Source organism: Hylaeus anthracinus, unplaced genomic scaffold (assembly GCF_026225885.1).
Source record: "Hylaeus anthracinus isolate JK02 unplaced genomic scaffold, UHH_iyHylAnth1.0_haploid 12000, whole genome shotgun sequence".
NCBI lineage: Eukaryota > Metazoa > Arthropoda > Insecta > Hymenoptera > Colletidae > Hylaeus > Hylaeus anthracinus.
Window position 1 is genome coordinate 3,779,389 of NW_026534347.1, and position 26,374 is coordinate 3,805,762.

A 26,374-nucleotide genomic window follows, 5' to 3' on the forward strand; every position below is an offset into this window, starting at 1 on the left:
ACCGAGCAATCCACATTGTCGGCAGAGCACTATGAATTACCGACCGAGCACTCTACATTACCGACAGAACAATCTGCATTACCGACCGAGCGCTGTGAATTACCGACCGAGCACCCTGCATTATCGACCGAGCACTCTACATTACCGACAGAACAATCTGCATTACCGACAGAGAACTATTAATTACCGACCGATCACTCTGCATTGTCGACCGAGTACACTACATTACCGACCGAGCAATCTACATTATCGGTAGAATAATCTGCGTTATCGACCAAGCGCTCTGCATTGTCGGCAGAGTAATCTGCATTGTCGACCGAGCTCTCCACATTACCGACAGAGTAATCTGCACTATCAAATGCTCTTCCAGATACAAGAAGTTTCAATCTGATTGGTCCTTTCGTCACGGACTAAGAAGCAAGACAAAATGTTTCTGTTTAAAAAAAGAACGGGTAAAAAATGACAAATCACAAAATGTTTCTTTTACGCGACCAAATGGAAGAAATATTCGACAAGATGCAAGAGGTTTCACTCCGATTCATTAAGCCATATCGGCGTAATCGGTGAACAGACATTAAAAAAAAAAAAAAATAAAATATACATGTCGAATTGAGTAACCTCCTCCTTTTCGAAGTCGATTAAAAATACGACCTATGCAGCTATTTTCAAACGTGGTAAGAAATAATATATCTCTAATAGAACGTATAGACTTAAGTGAAACAGTAATAAACATGGCAAAAGGGAAGAAACAAGTCGTGGAGTAGGAAGTTTAAACCGCAAAAGTACCAAACAAAGAAAAGGAAAGGATATCTTATTTTTAGAGTAATAGAAACAGAAGTACACATATGTATACGTTTCTATACATTTGTATACGTGTTATACCCTGAAATTAAAGATACAACTTTGTAATAGATCTCCAGGATGTATTGTAAAAATAAAAAATATTTTTGGGTAGTATTTAGATCTTCATCTTAAAAAGGAAACAATGCAAGCACGTTGAAAATAATTGTTATTCTTATTGTGACTTTGTTTGACTTTTTTTTATTTCCAATTGGTTTACATTTATCACCTAGCTTCTTTTTCTGCCCTTGCCTTCATTCCAATTTTTTTTTTATTCATTTCTTTTTTATGTATGATAAATGATATCCAACATCGTTTCGCAATTAACTGTATCAAGTGACACACTATTCTTTCGAAACCGTTTATCTCAAAGAAAAAGACACGAGTGTACATATACACTATCATTTAACGCAAACTTTTTATTCTCGTTCACTGCAAAAGTGACGTAACCCCTTAAACTTGAGCTAAACAAAAAAAAGATTCATATCCTTATTCTTGGCCACTGTAATACCTATAAAGTTTCACTAAAATGGGGAGAGAGGGAGTTCATGGATGTTCCTTGTCAGTAGTAAAGGATCGACCTGACTGTACTACGGCGCGCCGCAATAACCAAAAGTAATTTAACTGTCGAAGAAAGGCCGGTGTGCGCCTCGCGCATAAATTATGTCAAGAGTTCCCCCGTCCGTCAAGGGAGGGCAGCGAACGGGAAGGGTAAGGAAAAAGGCGTTACCAGTTCATTCCTCACTTTAATTAAATCTAATTAAAGTCGATTGATTTCGTGCGAGCGAACCTGCCATCCGCCTTTTCGATCCACCGTGTTCGGCTGGATCCCAAGATCCAGCAAATATACATTTCTTCTGCCGTTGAATGGCGCAGATCGATAGTGATCTTTGGCTTTTAACCCTTGCCGCGAATCGAGAAAACGAAGAGCTCTGGGAACGAAGCGATGAAAGGTAGGCGAAGTAACGAAAGAAGTCGAGGGATTATTCACTCCAGAACTACTAGGTAGTCAATTACTCCAAAGTACAGTCTTTGGGAATTAATTCCACGGAAATGAATCTACGTCTAGACGTTTCCTTTTACAGAATGTTTTTATGTACCTTAATAATACAAAAACTAAAATACACTTACTTCTATTGATGAACTTTTTCTTAGAAACGAATCTGTATTTATCCCTTTTATTATATACATCTAAATACATGTTTTAGGAAATGTTTCATAGACTTCATCAACTTCCCAAGATAATCCACGTTTTTATATGGAAATATCATGTACATTCTGGCAGGTCAATCACTTTTCATTTAACTCGATTACTAGTTCATTCATAAATACATAAATAACTGAACAATATTCATCGTGGTGAAAAATGAAATACAACTTACTTCGTAGATGATTAAAAATTCCTCGATATATAAAACTTCTAATCGTTGCGAAAAATGCACTCTGCAAACGTTTCTCTGTAAAACAACTGGCAAAGAAAACTTGGTACTGAGAGTACCGAACAGAACTTGGATTAGACGTCTAACGTTAAAAGAATTTCCATTTATCTTACAGTGAACAGCATTACCATTTTACACCTCGCATAAGCCTCGTATTACTTCACCAATGATGCAGTCACGATATTTCTGGATGACTTTCGTTGGATTCCTTTCTAGGGTGCAGTCTCCCGTAGAAGGTACTGAATACCATGGTAAATGTCTGACGAATAATTGGCTATCGTTACCTCCAGCGATATTGACTACATTGTACTGCGTCCATTGTCAGCGAGTATGGAAGTAAATTTACGAGAAATAAGGACACGAAGAACCGTGGTGAATAATAATGGAACAACCATCGAGCTGAATCGATCATCGACAGAAATGTATCATTGTTGTTAACGACAGAACCACTCCGATTATAAACTTATTAACCTTTTCGCAGCTGAATGGACCAGTTGTAGCAAAAGTCACCGTGTTGAATCAATTTTACAATTCATGTTAGTAATTATGGCTTCATCAACGATGCAATCACGATGTATCTGGATTAATTTTTTTATTCTCGATTTTTTTTATCTACTTATAACCAAACAAATGGCGCCTTCCTTCCTCTACATCCCCTCTGAAGTCAATCCGAGGCCTCAAACATCGTTTTTCATCTTTTAAAATAAAAGAGTTATTTCAGATGTCCTGTTTAGTTCATCCAGGCTACATAACAACAAGCAACAATGAATTCTCTTGAAAACGTAAGAACAAATACCAAGAACGCGAGACGATCGACTGAACAACAATAGGCTGAATCCAGTGTATTGTTATTAATTGTCTATTAAGGTATCCTCCTGTGACTCACTATACTGGTTCGTGTTCTAATAGCCTATTGTCTAGCGACGTGCCTATTAAGTATTCAGTACCTTCGCGACAATATTATTCGGTAAAGGAGTCTGGCGATGACGGAAGCACCGCCTGGGAACATCAAGGCACCAACAAACGTGCGCTAATTAATACAACGAGATTTCGTCGTGCATGAACGTGAAAAGATATTCTCTCCTGACGTTCACGTCGTTTGCAATCGTGCCACGAATTATCTCAGTACGTCTCCATTATGGCATCTTGATGGTAACGAACGAAACATTTTCAAATAACATCCCCTTCTTTCTTTCCTCAAACATTACGACCTTTGAACGTAGAGAAACGCTTATCGATCGAATCGAAGGTATCACAAACTTTTCATCAGCACTAATTACACAATTACACAGAAACAAGCAGATTCATTATTTTTAATCAGTATTAAATGCAAACAAAATTTTTCTCTGCATACTTAACTCTCAGCGTAACTAATAATTTGGCACTCGTTGTTCTTTGTGAAGGTGGTTTGGTCGTTCTCTTTTATATTTAAAAAGTAAATAAATAGAAAACGTGAAGCACAGTTCGTAGCTTGTCGTTGTAAATGTAAAGCGCGAGGAATTAAAGACCAGATGGGATTTAGCTATCAATTGGAGCCTGTTCGTCGAAAACGCATAATACGTACATCGAGTCGGTGTGGCTTTGATGTTTGTGGACTTTGTAATTTCCATAAATCCGTTCGGCTCAGGGATCGAATACCTAGAACCGCCCCTTTACACGATCGTGGATAGGATTAAAACTATCATTGTTTCCGCTTGTTGATTGCTACGAGCGCACGAGGTGCCGTTCAATTTCGAAACTAATCGCGAATGGTTTCGCGAATTCAGTTCAAGCAACGTAGGTACAGACTTGTAAAAACACTGTCTTATTTATACCTACCTTTAAAAGATACGAGAGAACAATTCCCTCGACCTTTTATTCTTCTCTGCTATAAATATCTACTTTTTAGTTAGTAAAAGCTTGCTGGAACATTATAATGAAGGTACAACAATTTATGCATGTTTTCACTCCTGAACTTAAGTTATTTTCAAATCTGTAATTATTAATCCATACTCACGCGAATGACTTTTCCACATCTTGGATATACATATGTATACACACATTGATAAATAGTATACACGTTGCATGCTAATAGATGTTTTGCTGCACACGATCACAGTATTCACTGTTATGAGAGCATACAAAAAAGAATTAAAATTAAAATTAAAATTAATTATAACAGAACTAAACTTTATTCTAAGATAATCGACCAGTAATCGACAGAGTTCGCCTGGGCGAACGACAACTCGTGGATTTCGGATTTGCATAATAATCCCTCGATAGATCACCTCGGTGTACATACAGACCGGAGCATTTGAATCACTCAAACGATACGTTTACTTTTAACGATGCACAACAAATTCTTGCTTGGCTTTAAGGAGGAAATAAATCCGATATGAATAGTATTTTGGATTATCATTTACTACAAATTAAATACAAACTTTTTTTTTTTTAATTTTAAATTGACATTACAATTCATTAATTAATCCACTCCTTTTGCTCGGTGTAATTCATTGTGACATTTGTAGGGGACGATTAATGTGACCTATTAGGTTTTATAGCGCAATTTTAACAATCTGTTAGATTGTTAAAATTCTCCTACGAGAGTAACGAAAAAATGACAAATATGAAGTTATAAATACATTCGGTGTAAAATAAGTTTTCCAATGAAAATCAGTAGTTAAAAACATTTATGTATAAATAATAAATATATTATTATTATTATTATTATTATTATTATTATTATTATTATTGGTTATTTATTGTTTATTATTTTTGTTCTTGTATTCGACTTTTCCTCTTTAATAACTTAACCTTACATGATCTGATGTTTCCCAATAACCATTTTAATCTATGACTATCATTTACATACTGTTTAGTGAGTTATGACTATCCATGCCTCGATTAGTGGTTTTCGCTCTTTAATTTACATCTTTATATGTCAATTAAATGTACACTTTAACTCGATAACGCGACGTTACATAAGACCACGAATATTTACCTCTGTAAATGTTTATTTTACCTTTTTCAACATTCTTCTATCTTACATTATAACGGTTTCATTCTACATGTCACTTAAGTTATTCGTAGAACTTTATCTTGAAATCGGTAACTCTAGATCGGTAACTAAAGTAATTGAGTTTACAATTTATGTTCAAGAAAAAGATTTCCATTTCAATGATACCATTGCCAAATAAATAATTCTATTTTCTACCAAAATAATCAGAAGAAGAATGAAAAATGATTAGGAATTTATTTTCCAAAAAGTTTCCTTAACCGAACAGTCTTGTTTCCCAATTAGCATGGATAAAGGAGGTTCTACAATACATATACATACATACAGGAGAGAGTTGCCAAAATCGTACCACTCACGATCTTTAATTGTCGAATCCTTGCAGGTTTACGATTCAAGAATTCAGATAACTTTTAAAAAAATATCAATTCCATCTTTACAGCAATCATAACGGAATAATCAAATGGAACTCCATTTTTATATTTTCACGCACTACCTGAATATGGTGAACAAAACCAGTATCAATAGCCTTTCTGCGCTCTAAGCAAAAAATTGGCGTAGTTCGAATCACGAACCTGATTTTCCCCAAAAAATATAAAATTTCGAGGCCATAATACTACCCTTTCTTCAATATAATTTACCCCCGAGTTTCATTTTACGCATAATTTTCTTGAAATTTAAAAGGAATTCCCTTGAAATTCACAATTTTCATTAAATAGAATTACATGCACGATTTAGGCGAACGGTGGGTATTAAGCAACTCTCTCCTAGGATCTGCGTATAAATCGCCACTGACGAGTCTCTTCCTTCGTCCTTAGCAACGCGGACACGGCAGTCACGATCGTGGCGTTGATACGCGTAATTTCGTGGAACGTTCGCGGTATTGTTCGGGAAATTCCTAGATCTCCGTGAGCGTGTCGATCGTGATCGCTGTAACACTCGTGGATCGAGGGCTTTACGTCGAATCCGGGATAAATTCAATTCGCTGTGGGATGCAACGTGCGCAGGCCACGTAGAATCCGGTAATGGTGAAGAAAGGCGAAATGGAAAACGCGAGAGCGCGAGGAAGAAACCTGTGGATCGTTGGAAGTCCGTGGAAATCTGTCGCGAGTGGATCGATGAGACGCTCCAGCAAGAACTTGAAAGATTGCTTCTGAGTAATGTTCGCGATGCGAGAGAAATACTTCTTTCCACTCATAATCATAATCCACTCATAATCCACTGATCAAGTTGTTCGAATGTAATAAAGAACACTTTCGATATCGACACGATTGTTATTTATTCGTAACTTCTCATAACTTATATTTTATTTGGATTCTGTGAAGAATTCTGTGATAGGATCATAGACAAATTTGCTTTGTTAATCAATTAATTTTAGTCGATTTGATTTCACCGTAGATTTTATTTCATTGAAATTTCTTGAAATTGAAGACCTACGAAGAGTGACCATTATTATCTTCTAAACTCTCACAAAATTTTTCGTTAATATTTTTAAAAAATTCTGGCCCATGCCTTTGTATTTTACCCAGAGGCAATCTCCCTAATTTCTTAGTATACATTACATTTGTGTATGCCTGTCTATGGTTACGTTATATCGTATTTCGTCGAACAGAATAAAAAACCAAAAATCGTCATCTTTTGATTTTACTGATCTTTCAGGCTCGTAACTACGTTTAGATGGTGGAAACACATTTATAACATCGAGTTAGACTCATGGTCCGTATTACGGGCCAAATAGGACAAATATACATTATATGAATCGCACTCGTAAAATAAGTTATAAATCATATGGTAAAATCAAGCATGAGTTATATTTTATGTTATTGCTTGATATTTGATCAAAAAATGGTACTTTTCAAACTTGAACAAGCTATCATTTATTTATGTGTTGACTCCACTTTTTTTGTTGCACAAAAATTGCTAAAATTGTAATAATTAGTTCTCCGTAATTATAGGGCATATAAAACAACACATACGATATGTTTTATTCAATTTAGTGAAATTGTGCAGTAATTAATTTAGAATACATTTATACCGAGTCCTTCACAGATGACGATTTTCGTATACCCTAATTCGCCGCTAAAACGCGATACTCATACAATATGTAATCATAAACATACGCTTGCGTATGTATCGCGGGAAGGTATCCCCGTCTCGTCCGCGTTTAACCTTCCGGATAAAACGGAATCCATTACACACACTGAAGGGTTGGGCGAGCACAACTCCAGAGCATTTCCATTTATATTACCTTATCGTTATTCTTCCGCCTCGCTGCTTTTATTCCGCCACCACCAACCCCACAACCCCCATTTTTACCTGGATCTCCTTTTCTTTAGCGTTTCTTCTCCCTCCGCTCTTCTGACGCTCACCTGACGAAGCTCGCCAGGACTCACTCTTGCCGCAGAACTACGGTAAACACGCATTTACTCGACCAGCCGGCTTCGTCGCTAGCCTCATACTCTATTCTGTGCCCGCCGACGTTGAATCGTCGTCCTGGACTCTGAAACGTTGACGGAAAACGTGATCGAACGATCGAGAGAAAAACCTGAGAGACCTTTGCTTTTAACCCTTCGCAGACTGTTCACCTTTCCTACGGACGAAAAATATTGTCTCGATAAATTTATACTAACCCTTTGCACTCGAGAGGTCTCAGTCACCATTAGGTTTCATGCAGCACATCTACAATACCTAATGTTTCTTTAGGTTTCATTTCTTTGGAGCTCCAATTGTCGATAAAATGATTGTCGGTGAGGTAAAGGTTGCTTTATTCTCAAATCTAGGTAGCTTAAAATTCATGGCAATAGAACGCTAAGAAACATCTCGAGTTGCTGGTAGATACCAGAAAAAAAGGCCTCGAGTGCAAAGGGTTAATATTATCTGGGGTACAATACAACTCGTTCATGTCTGGCCATTTCTCGCCAATTCTACTTACGGAGTTCGGTAGCTCGGTAGTTCGGTAAAAAGTATTGCAAAACAACCGAGATACAGCCATTTTTTTGTGAGCTTGCGCCGAAACCAAACTTCTACGAGTACCATAAATAACAATTTCTTATCATTGACATTCAGGAACAACTTGGCTTTCAAAAAACATAAATAAAAATTCCATTTCCTAGTTTGAAATGGGTACAGCATAAAATAAAGGTTTTTAAAATGTTGATGCTACATTTCCATCATACATTTCTCGACTGTCGGTTTCTATTAAATTTTGATATTATTGGGACATCCGCAGAGTATGGCAAGAGCTTTAGTATTCGTCACAAAGATAGAAGCGTATAATATTTATGGGACAGCCTCATATTTTCTGTATGATGTTACCTGCTGCGAAACGTGGCTTAGAATTGCGGAATAGTTGGTAAATAAAATTGTTATACGATATTTACATAAAAAATATAAATCGTTTGCTATGTAAGCTTTGGGTAGTTAATTGGCATTAATTATTATAAAGAAATATCTACGTGACATGAAGTTGAGATACATTATTATTCAAATAATGATGAACTGTTCTATATGTTCCAACGGTTTCAAACGTGCAAAATTATTTCCATGCTATCGAGCACACTAATGACAATGACATACATTCGATGATCGCGACGTCGAATTTATCATCGTTGAGAAATTAAGTTACTTCGTAATTAACACTGACCTCGTTGCTTCTAATCCGGGTCACTTTCACATTGTCCGTGAAAATTGGCTCGGTCCACGTGATCACTGATCCATTTCTCCCGGTGACCTCTATGTCATTTGGACAGTCTTTTACTTTCGGCGCTTCACCGTCTGAAATCGAACAAATCTAATCAAAAGAATTTGAACTCGAGATCTATTTCGAGTTGACTCTCTAAGCGTATGGAATCGTCGCTGCCAAAATTTAAGAATAAAAATGTAAACGTAAATGTAGGCGTGATATTTATTGTTTACGGGGCAACTCAGGAATTAACGTTATTGGTGTTTATTACAATATTTATAGTCCTGTAGATTACAAACGCTTCCTAATTTTACGTGATCCACATTATGTTTTAATTGAAGCAAAATTCCTGACATCGACTGTAAGATGTCATCTACATATTATAAGCGTCCTTAATTTATTAGGACCTACTAATGACCAACGTGACACCTAGTATGAAAAATACAAACTTTTAATTAAAATGTGAGCAAATTTATTCTTTTCAACGCATCAGTGGAATAAATAAGAATGATCCCCTCATTTTCAAATTATGGATTCGATCTCACGACTTACCGACTACAACGCAACCTGCATCCTCGCTTACCCATGGACGCCTTCAATAAAAAATCTATAACCATTAGATTTCATTTTCTTTCTATACCAATGATAAACAATCACTTCGCGCAGCATTCCCCAGCTCGCAGGGAAATCAGACTACGTTACCGAAAAACTTTCTCCCTCGTCAATGGGAACTTTCCGCAGATGGTAGAAACTTTATCCGGCTGCATTTAATTAGTTCCGGTAAATTAGTTTTAGTAAGGGCGGGGCTGCGGTGAACATCGTGAATTTGAGTATCGGCCATTCGAAGAGTATTTTCGTAATGAGAACGAACTCGTTTATCCGTCGTCTTTCTGGAAAGTTGGTACGTTTCATCGGGGAAATGGGGGGGTTATCGTAGAACGTGTTCGGGAACGTACGTGTAATTACCTGTTCGGTATAAAGCGTGAAAATGAAATTGCAGTCTTGTATCTGACACGTATGGGGAATTCTGGAGCAGAACGCGAAACACTGGATAAATTATATTTTACGTCCAATTTACGTCAAAACTGGCCTTTGCGCCGAAGCACAAAGTAAACCAGCAAATACCTCTGCTCGAAAATAGTTTGTAACGTTATCGCGCAGGCGTGGTGTGTAATTGTCGCGCTGAGAGGACTGGCTGATTTGGTTTAACAAATCTTTCAAATTGATACTACAAATGCGAAAGTAACTCTGTCTGTCTGTTACCTTTTCACTCAATAAAATTTGCCAAGGAGATAGATTGCATCCTGAGGAAGGACGCAGGCTATACTTTATTTTAGTAAAAGTAAAGTACAACTTTTTTCTCTAACATTTTCTTTATCTTCAAGCCGAACTAATATAACTAAAGTTCGTGGCGTTTCTCAACCATTTGTATGATTTCATCGCATCCTTCTGTGATTGGTCGACCACAGCGTGATGCATTTCTGACATTAAAATTTTGATAGAGCATTTTTTCCGTCAAAATTTTGTCACAAGCCTACGTAGCATTCTCGTCTTGATCGAGCGACAAACTCGCCACGAACGTTTTTAAATACCCATTATTAAATTTACCAGAATACCTCTATTTAACAAATTATTAAATGTCACTTATTTTTCTGCCAGCTATCCTCTGCGACCTTGAGCAAATATCAAAGATGTCTCTGCATCCAGAAAATTGGTACCAGCAGTAATCAACGCGTTACGGACCATTTCTGAAGTACATCCCAAAAGAACCTCTGTGCCAAGCTCCGCGGTTCGTGTACCTACCGATCCTTCCTCCCCGTCGAGAAGAAAAACATAGGTCTAATCAAATATCTGGAATTTCATCGGAGAATGCAAAGAGCATTCGGTAGCAAGAATCAGTCAAGCATTTACTAGAATCCGTCGAATAATCTAATTTGTGGGGCGAGGGCCAAGCGATTCGTAGATTATATAGCATTGTGGCGAACCCTATCCTGGAAACGCATTTAATTAAAGCGTCGGCTGGGTTTCCAGGCGCCGGAGGGAACTTCTTTGAGTCGCAATGCGAAATTTGCATACGACGACTGCGCTAGACCGCGTGTGCCGTCGAGCGAGGAGTGTTTCGCTCGACATCTTGGCATCGAAATCGGGATAAGACATGAAAATACGACGGCGACGCCCTGCGTACTTGAAACCGTCTTCTAATGGGTTCTGCTTTTCGCGCTTCTAGATGGGAGAATGACAACGCGGCGAACTTTTTTTAAACGGGTTGCAAAGAACACGATGACGCATTAAGGGGTGGCACTGGTCCAATACGCTAGAAAACGTGTCGTAGTTGAATATTTTTTCAAAAATGTGCTAAACAGATAATTGGACGGTGTCGTATTTACTTTGGCGTCGTAACCCTTTAACTCTTAGTAAAAGGATTATATTATTTTGTTGCACGGCTTCTTAACGTGATCCCGTGGAAAACTCACTTAAATGAGGAAACATGTATCAATTCTATCACTTGCAACAATGTACTTATAGTTTAAAGTAAACATTCAAGAAAACACAAAATACAAATAAAATATCTTTACGATATGAAAATTGTTTCCTTTTCTCTAAATATCTTGTTAAAAAGTATCACAGAATAGATCCTTGACAGTGTCTCTTGTTCCTATCCATCGACTTAAAAGTTTCTTCGTTCATCCAACGTCGCCGTGAATAAACGAGATGCGGAAGAAGCAGTTTACAACAAGAACAATCCAATCCTGTAAAAGAGCGAAGACAATTTGCACGTCCATACGAATGGAGTCCCTTAAATCAAGATGATTAATTGTTCCTGATTCTCTCCGTCGATACTGTGAGTTTAGGTAACTAGGATCGCTCGTTGATTAATAGCACTGTTTGATGATCAATGTCGATTACGATCGCCAAGTTTACATGTCACGCATTGATTTCATACGCATGCATTAATTAATCACCTTTAACGACGATGCGCAACACGCAACTGGCCTGCATCTTCGATACCGGGTGTCTCGCGTAGAACGTGATCTCATGCACCCCTAACGTCAGGCTGGCTTCCAACCTGGTCCCCCAGGAGGGTTTCGAGCGAACGTACCGGAACCAATCGAGGTCCGTAGACGGTTGATCGAACGTCACGAACGCCTCGTCATGGCTTGGCGGTAGCTCGGCGATGACGTCTTTGGGACACTCTAAACGAGGCTTACCATACCCTATAAGAGAACGTGAACAGGATCTCGTACATTGACGATCGTAGAAAGCACTGATTGGGTCTTTCTTTTCGCATTACGAGTTGTCGGTTGCCCATTATGTTACCATTAGACAGACCGTGCAGACCAGTCCTCGAAGATTTAAAAAATGAAATAGAAATAGACATTACGGAGAGTAGGCAGTCGAATTATTTCAAAATCAATTCCTCTTTGGGAATTAATTTTGAGGAAATTAATGAAAATACAAAACATTCCGTTTACAAGATATTGTAGTGTATAAAATTAAAACATTTTTACTGCGTGTATAAGTGTATTAAAAATGACGCTGCACCTGGGTTTGCACATGGCAAAAAATGCATAAATAATAATAATTATAACACATAACGACTGTATGATAATTATAACTTGTTAAAAAATTTCTTTTGGTCAGCTTGGCTAATTGAAAGTAGAGAATAATTTTGCATGATGTAGTAGTATTGCCTGGCACTGTAATAGAAAATCGAAACCCGAAATGATGACCGTGAAAGGGAGGTTATTAAGGGAGGGATTTAAGCTTATTAAGAGGATAAAAAAAGAGTGACGTAGGTATACAAGTAGACAACTCTTTTCAACCCTCTTCATAGGCTTTCGGGTTATTCCGAAATTCGACTATTCAAATTTTAAATCCGCTATTTTTAATCCTGTCCACTCGAATCTACACGTCTGCCGCGGTGAAGAAAGAGAATGACGTCGGATGTAATTCCTGATTACAGATCCGGGGTATGAAAATCAATTATAGAGCCGGGCAATACTGTATCAATCACTTTACTCACTGACACACTCGCCGTGTTTCGGTCCGTCCCACGTGCCATCCGACTGACAAGATAATTCGTATTCTCCGTGAAGTTGGTACCCATGAGGACACTTTAAGAAACACTTGGTACCTGGTCGATTGGTGATCTTTCGTCTACCCCTCCACGGCTTCGGTGTGGCCATATGAGAACACATTAAATACCCTCGACCCTCTGGATTCAGCGGTGGGCAGGATATACTGATTACATCTGCGACAATAAAGGAAAGTATCTCGACGTTTTTCGCGTGTCTGCATTATTATAAAAAAATAATTGTTAATATTTAACTGTACCGAATGCAAGGAAATGCATTCTTTGCTTTGGTGAAAGGTACAGTACTCCCCGGTTTTATGAAATAATTTTTCCCCGGCTGGATGGAATAGCACCATCCTGCACCACTGTTTGTGTTTTTTTTTTTTTCCAACGTGAACAACCGAGGCGAGAACGATAAGATTCAAACATGGAATTGAATTTTAATGATTATGAACTATGATTAGGTTCCCGTGAACTTTATTTCGACAAAAATTCAAATTTTTCTTATTCATCTCATCCACTTACATTTCTTACACAAATGCTCCTTAACGTTTTCTTCGAATGTTGACACCACTATGCTTCGTATGTTCTCTTTCTATGTAAGATTAATTCAGAATTTCTTTATATTTATAGCGTATGTAGCATATTTTTATTTGCTTTTTCGTGCTATTTAAATGGAAAACTTTAATAACAATCATGCAGTTTTAAAAATGTTGCACTTGCGTAAGTTAGTTCCGCATAATTATCAACAAAGTATGTCATACTTATAATATCCTTTAAGAGGGGACATATCCAAGTGTAAAGTGTTAATTGAAAGTTTTTCAAAAATTACTTGAATGCCATGTAAATAATCCAAACCAGGTAGAGGTGGAGCTCATTTTTTAGAATACCTCACCAATCCATTAGCAATAATGACAAGGAGATATACGAAAAAGTATCAAACTTTTAATTTCCACTAATGGATAACTCATCCCACGTGTACGTGCATTACCGTTCTCAATTGCGACCCGCCCGGACACCGGTAATCCGACACTCGCTCAATGTTGCAGTATCTCGCTTATTCTCGATAAATCCTGTCCACTCGCCTCGTTGGACAGCGTGTGCAAGACACGTCCCCAACTCAAAACAACTCAAAATAAAAACAGTCGATTCGTGGTAGGCAAACGGTTATATGAAATCAACCAGACCCGGTTCAATATCATAGCCGAAGATTGAAAACGTTTATTAAAATTCGTTTTTCTTTTTAAATGACAATAAACTGCTCGAATTACCAAGAAAAATCACTCTCTCGGTAAAACTAAATATTCGCTCGAAACAGAAATCCATATAATTTTATCAATTAATCCACAAGCTTCGCTTTACTTCAAATTATTAAAAGATCAAAAACAATCGCAAAAAAATGACGAACATCGATGCTTGTAAATTTCTAAATAGTTATCAATAACTGTGGCATCGTTTCGTTTCTCTTTTCCATTTTAAAGAATAAGAAACTTCGAGCCAGCGACCAAGACGCGTTCAACTGGTCCCAACGCATCGGTTCGTTCCCGTATCCCCGACTTCATCAATACCCGGTGTTGCAAGAACGATTCGTGGCGAGCGCACCGATCACCGATATGATCGCGTAAATCCTTTGATCCGATTACAACAGGCTAGATTTTCGTTGGCACGCACGCGATACGTGTTCAGGAGGCACGGAAATTTCTGTCGCCATTAATCGGCTACCTTCGAAAGCTGACAGTGATATGCGAGCGGGTAAATCAGAAATCCGCGACGTCGACCAAGCACTATTGTCGACCGTGATGCTTACACGTATTATCCTCGATATCTGCATCATATATGAATCACGAATGCTAATGGCGACGGATAGAGTGAAGCCAGAGACGCGTATCGACTTTGGTCGCATCCGTGAGAACCACCCCCGTGGCGAGTTTGCATGGTGTAGCAAATATCGATGCGTCCCCATCGCCCAACCGTCGCTTGTTTAGACGTAACACTCCTGGAGTTTACTACGTGATTACCATGTAATCCTGCCCACTTGACTTTGCATATCCTATCTTGCTAGAATCTTGCCAATCGCATCTTTAATTGAACGGCCGTTTCGCGTGCATAACGTATTATGAATATCTCTATCTCTGCTCTTACGCTACGTCACCCTACATGTATTCTCCAATTTGCAGCGCGAAGAAAAGAATTTACTTGGAATATTTGCCGTCACCAGGAATTCTGTTAACACGCTAACAAACCGTCTTACTATGTCCCCTCAAATTTATACAAGGGACCATCCTTCCCGGTTGTTTAATGGAATTCTGCAATTATCGGCTCGTCGTCAAATGTTAAACTGCGAGCTTTGAGCCGACGGTAACTGTGCAAATAATCGCAATCTGGGTCACTTAATTTCATATTCTCCCGAGGAACTTCTAAAACGTTACCGTATTCCTGAGCAATGCAAATTTCACAACGGAACTTCTTGTATCTTTCTTATTGCCCGATAGGTTTATGCAAACGAGGGTAAACTTGCGCTAACAAAAATTCGAGCAGACAGAAAGCAAAATGGTAATGATACTGATATATCCCGAGTCACGATTTCCGGACGCAAAGTTACGAATGTATGGGAAATTAGTCAATACTGCTCGTATTTGAAACTTTTCCAGTCAACCGAAACGTGGAGAATTTTTTGTATTTATGTAAACCGCATCAATGTGCACGATATCAACATTTAGTAATGATAACAATAATAATATGAATCAAGTATATTTGGTAAATTCACTTATATTAGGGTATATCAACTTTACGTACATGCGTAAATGTGAACTAAAACGCTGTATGTTGATGATATCCAATTTATATTTATTTAGACATTACAGAAACCTCTGTACTGTTATTTTAAATAGGCGACGATAGTATCTGGGTTATTGTTACGGATTCATACCCACTCTTTTGTAGGAAGACAGATCGAAGAAAAAGAAACATTATTTAATATGTAAATACGTACACACATGCAAAATATCTGTAAGAAAATAAATGGGAGCTTAAAAGCGCGCATTAACGAATCCATGTAACTCGAGGTCTAACTATACAATCTTACCAAAATAAATATACAAATTTATTTAAAATTATATAGATGAAACCATGCTAAAATTATGCAATACAGCTTTCCGAAATTCTGTAACTTTCAATCGAAAGACTGTTGAAAATTCGACGACGGTTGGTTGAATCGATTAAAATCATAAGATGGTGGAAATATAATTTGGTCAGAAAGTTATTTCTTTGAAAGTCATCAAGGTCATCAATACCTTCCCACATGAAGTCTTTTGCTACACAGGATTAAGAGGTTGTTCGAAAACAAATTCAACAACCTACGACACACACCTTTTATTCTTAAATCGGTTAATATCATGTTTTACAATAAATGCTTAAATTGACGACCTTTATCGACTTGTATTGCTTTTGCACTGATCGGTACAGACGGGTGGGTAATTACTACTCCGGAACACGTCTGCAACAGCAAAAGAAAGATAATTGGATATTCCATTTCTGTCGGATCACCTTGTGTAATGTGTTAAACAGTATAAATTCGTAAATTTTTCCAAAGAATAGAAGAAGTTCAAGCACGTCCAAGAATCTCCTCAAAGAAGGTAGGAAATAAAATGACTGACAACGCGTTAAGGAATTATAATATACAGTTGTATACTATAGAAAAAATTCCATTTCATGAATTTTTGTTAACTGAACTATTTTTATATTTTATATATATTTTAAGAGTTAATTGAAAATAAAAATCTTTCGAATACCAAAGAATGAAATGATAAAAATTATACACAATATGTACAAACGATTTAAATCCGCGAAAAACATTGACAAAAATAAAACTAAGCGAACTATCCTTTAGCCGAAAAGAAATTTGATGCAATAAATATTTAAGCGTACATCTAACTTACTTTTTAAATACATGAATAAGTCGACTAAAATGAATTCATAAATTGGAGCCTTTCCGCAGAATAATCAACTGTATATAATTCCTTAAAGTTGAACTCTGCATAACGCGATGCCGGAATACCCGCGGTGAATTTAATCCGGTTGCAAGAAACTCGGACGAATTTATCGTTGTCTCGAGGATACGGCGTAATAAAGGGAACATATTATTCAACCGTTGTACGTATTAATCGGAAAAACTGGGCGTCGTTTATCAAGAACGCTTCGCGAATAAACGCATCCGCGATAACGTTATTACGATGTACTCGAGAAATTTTCCACGCGTCACCCAGGACACATTGCGTTTCCCAGGCACGCGAAAGATACATGGCCCTCCATGGTGTCAGATGGAAGGAACATGTGGGGGAAGGTTTTGAGGAAAATGCTTTCCTTCAGCTAGAAGAACTCACCCACGCAGGACTTCCCGTCGGATGACAAGACTTTTTCATCACCGTCGCAAGCACAGAAGAAGCTGCCATCCGTGTTCTCGCAAACTTCTGTGCATCCACCGTTGTCGACCGTGCACTCGTTGATGTCTGCAAACAGAAACGAAAGTTCTTCTTTCATTAGGGTTACCAACACTTTTCAGAGTGTACGTACTCTGGGTCCGCGAGAAGGTGATTAGGCGATGGAATGTGGGCTAGGGTGGCGGCTTAATATTCCTCCAACAATAAATCTCTTCGCTTCAACCCCTGGTACGTGGACTGTCGCCATTGGTCAACATGATCACGTCTACGTACTTATTATGTCACTACGTGCCACCAAGGATCTATAAAGTCCTGATGGACGAAGCGACTTGTAGCACAGTTGCCCCAGTGTCGCTGCACTAACCATTTTCTTGTAGCCATCGAATGTTCTTTTCAGAATAGTTGGACAATATATATATTAAGTGGGGCACTACACATTTTTCGAAAGAAAAATCGATCTTTTTTTAATTAAAATTGAACCTTTTCCAAATCTATCGATGTCAATTTTATAATTTTTCGATAGTTAGAGATGACAAACAAATTTTTGAAAAAGAATGTTTCATATGATTTTTGTTGTTTTTGGGACTAAATAGATTATAACGCACATATTATATGGATAAATAACGTTAGTTTACAAGCCAAAATATACATTCAATGTCACTATTTTTTTCCCATGTATTTTGGCCTGCTGAATTCGAAAATTGCAATGAAAACAATTTGTATAGATAGGTTTTCGAGATACGAGGTTTCGAAAAGGGGTGGTTTCTCCCTTGAAACACAAAAATGGCACGAATTGGAGATTGTGTAATTCATAGGAAGGTCTCGCAAACAAGTGTACGAAGTTTCATCAAAATCGGGGTGTAACACTCACCGGTGTTTCCTTGCGAGTGTTATTCCGCGTATCATGAATTTAATCGGAATTTAATATTGTTCAGGGCTGAATTCTCCGTTCGGTGCCGGGAAGATTTATGACCGACGAAATTAGGTTTGCCAACTTTGGAGGATATTAGAGGATCGAGCGACAGGTGTCGTGAAAGAAGTTCAAATTTATTTCATCCGGTTCGCAAACGGTAAAAATAATCTGTTCCATTGCAATGAAAAAATTGCAATGAAATTGCAATGAACAAATAGACTTTTATTCCACGTTTTTAATTGCAAATAATACGTACTTATTTTGGATTTTTATATTCCCGATAGAAAATTAAATTTATATTGTTATTACAAATTGAGTACATCATATTATGTTTTGAGGTTCACAGACCTAATTCTTTTTCAAATGACTAAAGATTAACGATTTAGTTTTAATAACAGGCGTCACGGATTCGATTAGATCAAGGAAAGTGTTACATTTCTAATACGTCTGTGTTGACCAATGAACCAAAGAAACAAATTGTATGTTTATTGATTAGCCATGATGTATTAGATATCTATAATCTTTCAGCCATTGGTGCTTGTGATTAGGATCTAGAGTCCATTGTTAATTAATTATATTAAAAAAAATATATATTTTGTAAACCTTAATAAATGTGATATTGCTACCTTTGATATATCAGATCTTTAGTTTGATGTTTCATGATGTTTCATGATCCTTGATTCGATTACAGTCTACCAATTATGTTAATTCATATTTGCGGTTTCTCGTCTGAATACATTAAAAAGTTGCTGTAATATCGGTAATTATAATAGTATGTATGCGTAACACATCACGCTCGGCGATGTCAAATATTAGTATATCGTCCCGCGAAATTACTCACGTGGTCGATTCATACGTCTGATCGGTTTGATTCCACAATTCATATAACTTAGTGACTGGAAAATTGAACGACCGACATTAATTTCAAATTTAGCGTCAAGTGAATCGACAATATCCTAGATCGTTATTGAAAGAAATCATACGTATAAGAAGAATAACGTATCAATATATGTACGATAAATATTGTTGCAAATATTTCCTTTCATCAGAACAGTTGTATACTGTAATTGTTACGTCCAACGTATCTATTTCGAAAAAATCACACATAAACCTAACGAAGGAAACTCAAGTGAGAAAAATTACGACATATTGTATCGGTTTCACGGAAATCTAGGGAGCCAATGGGATGCACGAAAAGGACATTACCTTCGAGCTCTCGAATCTGCCCGAGCATCATTATCGCACGGATACTTGGTACATCGCGTTCATTCGCGTATACGGCGCGTATCTGTAGTTCATGAAAGCGACGGAAGTCGAGCACTCTTGGCGGTCATTGAAAGTGCTCGTGGCAATCGTATTCTGGCCGACCCTTGTACGTCTATTTCGGTCAATTTAACGCCATCGCGTGGACAATTGACCGGCTAGCCGGTGGCTCTCGACCGAAGAATGCGAGGATCGTTCACGAGAAGTCGTTATGACGCGATTGAAAGCGACTTCGACGTTTTTGTCCGTCGACCAGACGAGGTCAGACATTTCTCATCCCTCATCGCGTGTCCAAGAAGAATTTGAATTTCCCGATGCCCCGATCGATACTCCCGTTTCAAGACCACTCAAATATCGAATAATAAAAGAAACAAAACTGATTACAATTGAGAAACAATCTACTTTCTTTCGAAATCGGTTAAAAAATTCAGAAACGTTGGTTGCAAATGGGATCATCGCAAAAAACTGTCCGGTAGCAAAATATAAGGGAGTTTCGTCAATGTCAGGCCGAACATACATGAAGTAGTACTTTTTTGCGATAAAAGTGGTTTAGAGGGGTAAACAATAAACCAAGGTCAAATGTTTTTTTATGGGACCAAGTGGCAGTGATACTCTATCAGATGCAAGAAGTTTCAATCCGATTGGTACATCGGTCTCGGAGTAAGAAGCAGTATAAAATTTTTCGGTTTTCTGCAAACAAAAAACGGGTAAAAAAAATGAGAAATCCCAAAATGTCTTGATAATGAGACCATCCCGGAGACATGCTCTACAAGATACAACAGGTTTCATCCCGATTGGTCAAGCCATCTCGGTGTAATCGAGTAACATACATTTAACAAAAAAAAAAAAAAAAAAAACATATCGAATTCAGTAACCTCCTCCTTTTCGAAGTCGGTTAAAAGGGTTATTATCGGCACCATTGTAGTTATCATAAAAAAAAATACACGGTAATTACAATGTTGAGGTATACAAACAATATTTTTATCTTTTACAATATATACTCAAATAAAAAAAAAAAGAGCAGGTACCTATAATTTTTTTCAGTATTTTCTAGTAAAAAAAAACTTTTCAGTCATCTTTATAGAAGAGCATGATGTAAAAATTCCTGAAAACTCGGTTGTTCCTCTAGTTCAACATTTTCTCGATTCACCACCGTTTCATTAAAAAAAACGGATTCGTCAACGGAAACGCCAGAACCATTTGTCAGGTGAAAGAGAATGATTTAAGGGTCTCCGTTTAAAGGCTCCTCTACACTCGCAATTCCGATTACAAGTTGACAGTTTGCTGGAATTCCCTCGAGGAATAGGTTGTACAAACGCTCGTGGGGCTCGAACGCAATGAAGAGACAGGGGCAAATGCGTGCGCGCCGGGCGTGCTGGGGAAATGGGATGAATTCATTAATGAAATTATGCCCCCCCTCATTATGTAATGTAAGAAACAGTTTATTCCCTGCTAGAACGAGTTAATCCGCTCGAGTGAATAAAATTGCGGCAGCAGTTTTCTACGTATTTTCATCGCCCATAAATTAGAAGCGAATTAAATTTCTTCTTGATCTCGCCTATATATCTTTCAACTCGAGGCGATCTCATTTTTTCACCGAGAATATTAACGTATTTTGTTCAGCAGTTGCAACGAATAAATTAAGCTCAGTGAGTTTTGTAGGTCACTTTTAATTATTGTTTCGAGTCAAACTTATCGGAGTACTTAAGAGTAAGATGATTCTATGTTTATTATGATTAACAAAACGTTGATAAATACCGATGGGGAGAATTTTTACTCGAGTAAAATGAAACAAAATATCGTTTCTTTTTTTATTGCATAAATGAATGTTCTAGATTCTTAAAGATGTAGCTGTAAAAATCCCAGGTCGAAATTTAATGCTATAATGGTTTAACAGCCACGTATACAGGGTGTATGTAGTTGTAAAAACAGAGTACCTATAATTACTTTTTAATTACTTTCAAGGTATTTTCAACTACTTTAGATTTGGGATACCATTTAATTACTTTCTGGGTAGTTATAAGCAATTATTAAAAAGTAATTGAACTACTCAATAATTAAGAATAACGTATTGGATAATTACTACAAACAAACTAATCAAGAATTACTTAAATAGTTATTCCAAATTGTAACAAGTACAAAAGTAATCATTACTTTATAGCTCTGCTGTTATGGAAGTATAAATCGCCACTGATCCGTTCCATTAAGTAAGAAAATTTCCATCTAAATCTGAGTCACTATAATGCAATAACGAAATACAATTTCCGTTCAAATGAATCGTTACAACGAAAACTGTCTGCCAGGGGGCTCTGTCTGCAAATCCGACTTCCTGTTAAATCGCTTGTAGGGATTAAACCACTTACCGATACAAGTTCCATCGGGGGTGGCCTCGTAACCAGGGAGGCAGGTGATCGACAAGCTGTCCAGTATCGGTTGATTCTTCAGCTCCATTGGCTCGGCACATCGATAAGATCCTGGAGTATTGATGCAACCGTAGCGACACATTTCCGTTTGTAAGTCAGGCTGGGAGCACTCATCCACGTCTGAAAGAATACCACATTTTCCTACTTTGATGAAATTATTAAATTACACGATGCGTTTAAAAAATTATCTCCCACTTTTGATTTAATTATCTCCCACTTTACAACAGTCAGACGTAATATTATAATATTTAATATATAAAATAATTTATGGAGATATCGTTTACATAACTGTCCACAGAACAAATCTTTGACGTCTTCTAGAAGTCTTATAGAAAGGGCTGAAGTGAAACTTACATCTTTCGAGGGAAAAACGTGTTGCTACAATTTTTAAGAAGTTAAATAAGTTACTTAAATTTTTAAATTACAAAATTAATCGACCCTTTAAGCATCTGTTTTGTATTAATCGATTGAAATTACCAATTTTTTAAAAAAAAGTAAAAAAAGACAAGTCGAAAACTGTATTACCTTGACAAGTTTTCCAGTCGTCCTCCAGAACGAAACCGTCAGGACAAAGACAGAACACCCTGCCCTTCGTGGAGAGACAGGTATGGGAGCATCCGGCGTTGTTGTCGCTGCACGGACCTGAGTCCTGGCATGTGTGGTTATCTGGTGACAGGACAGTATCCTGTAGACCATCGCAGGAACATTCATACCCTCCTATCGTATTCCGACACGTATCCTGACATGGCCCGTGTCCGTTGTTCAACAGACACTCGTTGATGTCTACATAATGAACGTGAAAATGAAAGGGCCACTTTACATACTCGTTAGATTCACTGGTTATTATGTCGGCTAATTAGCCGCACAAAAAGTATCTGGACTGACATAAAGACATTCGACATAACTGTAAGTCATATTATCTTGTGCCAGTTTTATTCGATTAAAGAGTGAGAACTGTATCATAATTTGTCAGAACTACTTTTTCAAGTTCGCACGACAACATTCGAAATAGTGAATAATAAATATTGATCAAATTCAAAAAACCACTCTTTATCCTTAAATTCTTTACATTTTGATTCGATTTTAACGATCAAACAACGCAAAAAATAAATACATCTTTCGACTTTAGATGTTGTTTAGACTTCGTCGAAATATAAGTGAAATATCCAGCATGTTGGATTACGAAGGAATTACCAGATCACGACTGGAAATATTAATAAATTTGTTTCACATCCAAAATGTAATAAATTTTTAGCGTTATGCATACACTCGTTTGAATAATTCAAAACGGTGCTCTACAAATGTTGGCATCATTTTGTACCAATTATCGTTCAAACTGTGAAATCTTGAAACATAAATTGAAATAAATAAGAGAAATGAAAATGGGAAATAATACGAAATTAATATACAGGTTGGTCCACGTAAATTGTACATCTCCGTTAACTCGTGGAAGTATACGTTTTATGAAAGAATGTTGTATACAAAAGTAGTATGATTTTTAAGGGTTCGTTATGGAACGTATGTTTTATTCTATAGGTCGAAGTGTTTTTGAGATTTGAAAATCGACTTCGTTATTTTAAATGAAATGTTACATTCTTTATGTCGAAAAGTTGTTTCAGCAAGTTGCGTGGACCACCCTACATACTATATAAAAAAAATAATATTGAAAGCAAACGTAATTATTAATAATTAAAGAAAATCGTTAATATTTTCGGGAAATAGTAAGAATCGTCAATGACGACGATTTTTGTCAGTGACCGTCGATGAAACGACGGATATACTCGAGCTTGGATTTACACTTGTTGCTTTTTGAGAGAAAACGAGGAGTCTGTAGGGTCGAGGATGTAATATTCCGGTGAAAATCACTCACCCCTGCACGTGAACCTGTCCTGGCGTAGTTTCATTCCCTTTGGGCACTCACAATGAAAAGATCCCGGCGTGTTCACACATTTATGCTCACAACCTCCCTTGTTATCCTCGCATTCGTCCACATCTGAATTTCAACGAGTACGTGTAAAACACTGAATTTAGCCAACTGCCGCGACACATCGTCCTTGATTTCTTGAACCGCGCCAACGATTCATCGAAAAAGTAAATAATTATTTAAAATCTCGAAACCCAGCAACACTGATATTTTAAACACACCAGCACGGAAAGAAATAAAGATTCATAACTATCTAAATTTGCATCCTCTCTCCTGTTCAAAATTCCCAAAAAGACGCCAAAATAGAAGTTTGTAGCTCTCCTTAACCATTCCGAAAGATCACGTGAATAAGTTTGATAAGAAAATACAAAGGTTGGAGGATATTGTGCGATACCGTTGATTTTTTAATACCGGCAGGAAGAGCATCTCGATCGCAGAACACGGAAGCTGTCAATATTTCAACGGGCATCCTGCCGATACTTCATCTCGAGAAATTTCTTTTCCGCCGACTCGACAGGCCGGCGCGCCGCCTTCAGCGGGAAAACGGTGTCGTTCGTGCGTTTTAGTGCTCGTACTAATCAAAGTAAAAGAATTTTTATAGGAGCGAACTATCGAGGCATTATTACATTATAAAAAGTGACGGTAATTTTATACGATGCGTCGTTGTCGAAGAAACTTTACGATATTGTAGGGTATGTTGGAGGACGAACAATGTCCAACATAAAATTCCCTATTCGGTCATATTAAATTTTATAATCGATAAATTAAAATTCAGAATTAAATAAAATATATGTACGTAAAATGAAAGGAAGAAGTAAAATGTTAAAGGAAATAGAAATTAAAGAATTTTGTAGTACAATCCCTGACAATAAAGTATTCGGTCGAACGATATAGTACGAAAATCTATGAAATTACTTTGATTGTTTAGACGCGAAGTGCTATCTAGATACAAGTGCGTATCCGTATTCCGTTCGACCAAAAACTTTTTACCAATGACAGAAATTAATGTACACAGCATATAACTTAAGTTATGGAATTTCAATTACTTATGTCTCTAAAATAATTGAATGTGCAACAGGTAATTATACTTAATCTTCTCGAAGAAGCATGCTAAAGTCGACAGTGAACAGATTGTGTACTTTTTCAATTAATAAAAAAGAAGCCCAGAAACAGAACTTACCGATGCATAAATTGCCTTCTAGTCGGTAACCTTTGTAACAGAAACACCTTGGTTTGCCATCGTAGTCCCTGCAAACATGGTCACAGGACGCCCCTATGCAAGCACCTTCGGGCTTCTGCTTCACCTTGCACTGTGGCAGTTGTCCTATCCATTGACGATTCTTGCAGAACAATCTATTCGTCGTGGTCGTCATGTAGAATCCTGGAGCGCACTCGTAGTCAGCTTCTAAATACTCGTGATCTGGTATCGATGACCTTGGAGAAATATCACTTTTCAGAGTATAAAAAAATTGGTTTCAGAGTATAACAAATATCGCTTTCGTACTCGATATTTACTCGCTCGCGCTCGATCGTAATCTCCTTCGAATTCTCGCTACAAAACCTACAACAGTAATTTAATGTTCGCTACGCTATGATAGAAGATTTATCCCGTAACTTAATCCTGCCAAATTCTATCTTATCCTGCAGGAAGATTATTCACCACCTCGTGGTTTCCATTGAACTGTGGTAACTTGTTTTCACCAATAAGTGCCATTGACAGAGAGTGACATTATAATATCTAAATTGTAGTACACGAGACTTTGCAGTGATTAGATACTTTACGTAACAATGACAGGCTTCGACACATAGTCGCTAACACTGAACGATCGGAGCCTACCTCGAACCGTCGCACAGTGTGATATTTCAGCGATCTACTGGGACAAAACTTATGTGGTCCAATATCTTGGAAACTATTATGTATTAGGCTGTCCGCACACGATGCTACTCGAAAGAAAAGAAATTGGTTGGTGACTGAAATCACAAACTAGTTACTTATTGGTTAGTAATGATTAGACTGCGGATCTTTATGCAAAATAAAATCTTCGCGAATCTTCGTCTTTTGCCTACAAAAATTGAACCTAAATAGGAATTTATTTTATTATGTAAATAATACATAACATGAACATTACTTTCAATCTTTTTTATATTCTTGCATATTGTTTGGATTTTGTAGGTTCTTGCACATTCAAATTTCCTATAAATGGATAAACTAATATAACTAATTAAAAGTAAGACATCTAAGTAAGCTATCCAGATAACAAACAAACCATGTACATTTTACCATTTGTAATAATTGTGTTTAATATAATAATAATACCATAAACGAGTTGAATATGATTCTTACAAATTAAAACCTCTCGTTCCAATTTCATTTTTCTTTTTCT

The 26,374-nt window shown here is 37.2% G+C and overlaps 1 protein-coding gene across 2 annotated transcripts in view; it reads right to left on the reverse strand.

The window, feature by feature from the left end:
* Positions 1–7,627: 7,627 nt before the first annotated feature.
* LOC128890072 (uncharacterized) overlaps positions 7,628–26,374 on the reverse strand; it is a 30,919-nt gene continuing 12,172 nt past the window's right edge. The window contains exons 5-13 of one of the 2 annotated variants that reach the window (XM_054148265.1): positions 25,171–25,424; positions 23,937–24,059; positions 22,592–22,849; positions 22,007–22,186; positions 17,411–17,536; positions 12,978–13,205; positions 11,917–12,168; positions 8,915–9,045; positions 7,628–7,771 (exon numbers count right to left, since the gene is read on the reverse strand). In XM_054148265.1, coding sequence (XP_054004240.1) covers positions 7,661–7,771; positions 8,915–9,045; positions 11,917–12,168; positions 12,978–13,205; positions 17,411–17,536; positions 22,007–22,186; positions 22,592–22,849; positions 23,937–24,059; positions 25,171–25,424 — 1,663 coding nt within the window. In that variant the 3' untranslated portion in view covers positions 7,628–7,660. The remainder of the gene's footprint in view (positions 7,772–8,914; positions 9,046–11,916; positions 12,169–12,977; positions 13,206–17,410; positions 17,537–22,006; positions 22,187–22,591; positions 22,850–23,936; positions 24,060–25,170; positions 25,425–26,374) is intronic. The other variant, XM_054148266.1, reaches the window with a different exon arrangement.